The sequence below is a fragment of the Procambarus clarkii genome, chromosome 13 (genome assembly GCF_040958095.1).
Source record: "Procambarus clarkii isolate CNS0578487 chromosome 13, FALCON_Pclarkii_2.0, whole genome shotgun sequence".
NCBI lineage: Eukaryota > Metazoa > Arthropoda > Malacostraca > Decapoda > Cambaridae > Procambarus > Procambarus clarkii.
The window spans coordinates 7,261,988-7,265,619 of NC_091162.1; the positions used below are offsets into that span (position 1 = coordinate 7,261,988).

A 3,632-nucleotide genomic window follows, 5' to 3' on the forward strand; every position below is an offset into this window, starting at 1 on the left:
GCTGACACCATGTTATGATAGCGGGCGGGCTGTCCGCCTTGCTGACACCACGTTATGATAGCAGGCGGGCTGTCCGCCTTGCTGACACAATGTTATGATAGCAGGCGGGCTGTCCACCTTGCTGACACAACGTTATGATAGCAGGCGGGCTGTCCACCTCGCTGACACCATGTTATGATAGCAGGCGGGCTGTCCACCTTGCTGACACGATGTTATGATAGCAGGCGGGCTGTCCACCTTGCTGACACAACGTTATGATAGCAGGCGGGCTGTCCACCTCGCTGACACCATGTTACGATAGCAGGCGGGCTGTCCACCTTGCTGACACGATGTTATGATAGCAGGCGGGCTGTCCACCTTGCTGACACGATGTTATGATAGCAGGCGGGCTGTCCACCTTGCTGACACGATGTTATGATAGCAGGCGGGCTATCCGCCTTGCTGACACGATGTTATGATAGCAGGCGGGCTGTCCACCTTGCTGACACGATGTTATGATAGCAGGCGGGCTGTCCGCCTTGCTGACACCATGTGTGGGTGTTGGCAGCTAAGCTAAGCTGGCTTTCACTATCAGACTCTCACTATCAACCCTTCACTATTAGACTCTCACTATCAGACTCTCACTATCAACCCTTCACTATCAGACTCTCACTATCAGACTCACACTATCAACCCTTCACTATCATACTCTCACTATCAACCCTTCACTATCAGACTCTCACTATCAACCCTTCACTATCATACTCTCACTATCAACCCTTCACTATCATACTCTCACTATCAACCCTTCACTATCAGACTCTCACTATCAGCCCTTCACTATTAGACTTTCACTATCAACCCTTCACTATCAGACTCTTACTATCAACCCGTCACTATCAGACTCTCACTATCAACCCCTCACTATCAGACTCTCACTATCAACCCTTCACTATCAGACTCTCACTATCAACCCTTCACTTTCAGACTCTCACTATCAACCCTTCACTAATAGACTCTTGCTATCAACTCTTCACTATCAGACTCTCACTATGAACTCTTCACTATCAGACTCTCACTATCAACCCTTCACTATCAGACTGTCACTATCAACCCTTCACTATCATACTCTCACTGTCAACCCTTCACTATCATACTCTCACTATCAACCCTTCACTATCATACTCTCACTATCAACCCTTCACTATCATACTCTCACTATCAACCCTTCACTATCAGACTCTCACTATCAACCCTTCACTATCATACTCTCACTATCAACCCTTCACTATCAGACTCTCACTATCAACCCTTCACTACCATACTCTCACTATCAACCCTTCACTATCATACTCTCACTATCAACCCTTCACTATCAGACTCTCACTATCAACCCTTCACTATCAGACTCTCACTATCAACCCTTCACTATCATACTCTCACTATCAACCCTTCACTATCATACTCTCACTATCAACCCTTCACTATCAGACTCTCACTATCAACCCTTCACTATCATATTCTCACTATCAACCCTTCACTATCATACTCTCACTATCAACCCTTCACTATCATACTCTCACTATCAGACTCTCACTATCAACCCTTCACTATCATACTCTCACTATCAACCCTTCACTATCAGACTCTTACTATCAACCCCTCACTATCAGACTCTTCCTATCAACCCCTCACTATCAGACTCTTACTATCAGACTCTCACTATCAACCCCTCACTATCAGACTCTTACTATCAACCCCTCACTATCAGACTCTCACTATCAACCCCTCACTATCAGACTCTCACTATCAGACTCTCACTACCAACCCCTCACTATCAGACTCTCACTATCAACCCCTCACTATCAGACTCTCACTATCAACCCCTCACTATCAGACTCTTACTATCAACCCCTCACTATCAGACTCTTACTACCAACCCCTCACTATCAGACTCTCACTATCAATCCCTCACTATCAGACTCTTACTGTCAACCCCTCACTATCAGACTCTTACTATCAACCCCTCACTATCAGACTCTTACTATCAACCCCTCATTATCAGACTCCTACTATCAACCCCTCACTATCAGACTCTCACTATCAGACTCTCGCTATCAACCCTTCACTATCAGACTCTCGCTATCAACCCTTCACTATCAGACTCTCACCATCAACCTTTCACTATCAGACTCTCACGATCAACCCTTCACTATCAGACTTTCATTATCAACCCTTCACTATCAGACTCTCACTATCAGACTCTCACTATCAGACTCTCACTGTCAGACTCTCACTATCAGACTCTCACTATCAACCCTTCACTATCAGACTCTCACTACCAGACTCACTATCAGACTCTCACTATCAGACTCTCACCATCAGACTCTCACTATCAGACTCTCACTATCAGACTCTCATTATCAGACTCACTATCAGACTCCCACTATCAGACTCTCACTATCAGACTCACTATCAGACTCTCACTATCAGACTCTCACTATCAGACTCTCATTATCAGACTCACTATCAGACTCCCACTATCAGACTCTCACTATCAGACTCTCACTATCAGACTCTCACCATCAGACTCTCACCATCAGACTCTCACCATCAGACTCTCACTATCAGACTCTCACTATCAGACTCTCATTATCAGACTCACTATCAGACTCCCACTATCAGACTCCCACTATCAGACTCTCACTATCAGACTCTCACCATCAGACTCTCACTATCAGACTCTCACTATCAGACTCTCACTATCAGGCTCTCTCTATCAGACTCTCACTATCAGACTCTCACCATCAGACTCTCACTATCAGACTCTCACTATCAGACTCTCACTATCAGACTCTCACTATCAGACTCTCACTATCAGACTCACTATCAGACTCCCACTATCAGACTCCCACTATCAGACTCTCACTATCAGACTCTCACCATCAGACTCTCACTATCAGACTCTCACTATCAGACTCTCACTATCAGACTCTCACTATCAGACTCTCACTATCAGACTCTCACTATCAGACTCTCACTATCAGACTCTCATTATCAACCCTTCACTATCAGACATTTCCTATCTGGCAAGAGTCTCTGTGTACCGATTGCTCTCTCACCGTGTAAAATAGTGTGTACGTTCTCCCTTATTTTTACTCCCTTATTTCTACTCCCCTATTTCTACTCCCCTATTTGTACTCCCCTATTTGTACTCTCCTATTTCTACTCCCCTATTTCTACTCCCATATTTACACTCCCCTATTTGTACTCCCCTATTTCTACTCCCCTATTTCTACTCCCATATTTGTACTCCCCTATTTCTACTCCCCTATTTCTACTCCCCTATTTCTACTCCCATATTTGTACTCCCCTATTTCTACTCCCCTATTTCTACTCTCATATTTGTACTCCCCTATTTCTACTCCCCTATTTCTACTCCCCTATTTCTACTCCCCTATTTCCACTCCCCTATTTCTACTCCCATATTTACACTCCCCTATTTGTACTCCCCTATTTCTACTCCCCTATTTCTACTCCCCTATTTCTACTCCCCTATTCCTACTCCCCTATTTGTACTCCCATATTTGTACTCCCCTATTTGTACTCCCCTATTTCTACTCCCCTATTTCTACTCCCCTATTTCTACTCCC

The 3,632-nt window shown here is 44.8% G+C and overlaps 1 protein-coding gene across 1 annotated transcript; it reads left to right on the top strand.

Annotated features, from left to right (window-relative positions):
- The first annotated feature begins 494 nt into the window (after positions 1-494).
- Positions 495-3,113, top strand: LOC138364557 (uro-adherence factor A-like). Its single transcript, XM_069324216.1, has 2 exons — positions 495-533; positions 2,073-3,113. Exons 1-2 carry the CDS (start codon positions 495-497, stop codon positions 3,111-3,113), a joined length of 1,080 nt encoding a protein of 359 aa, XP_069180317.1.
- The last annotated feature ends 519 nt before the right edge of the window (positions 3,114-3,632 follow it).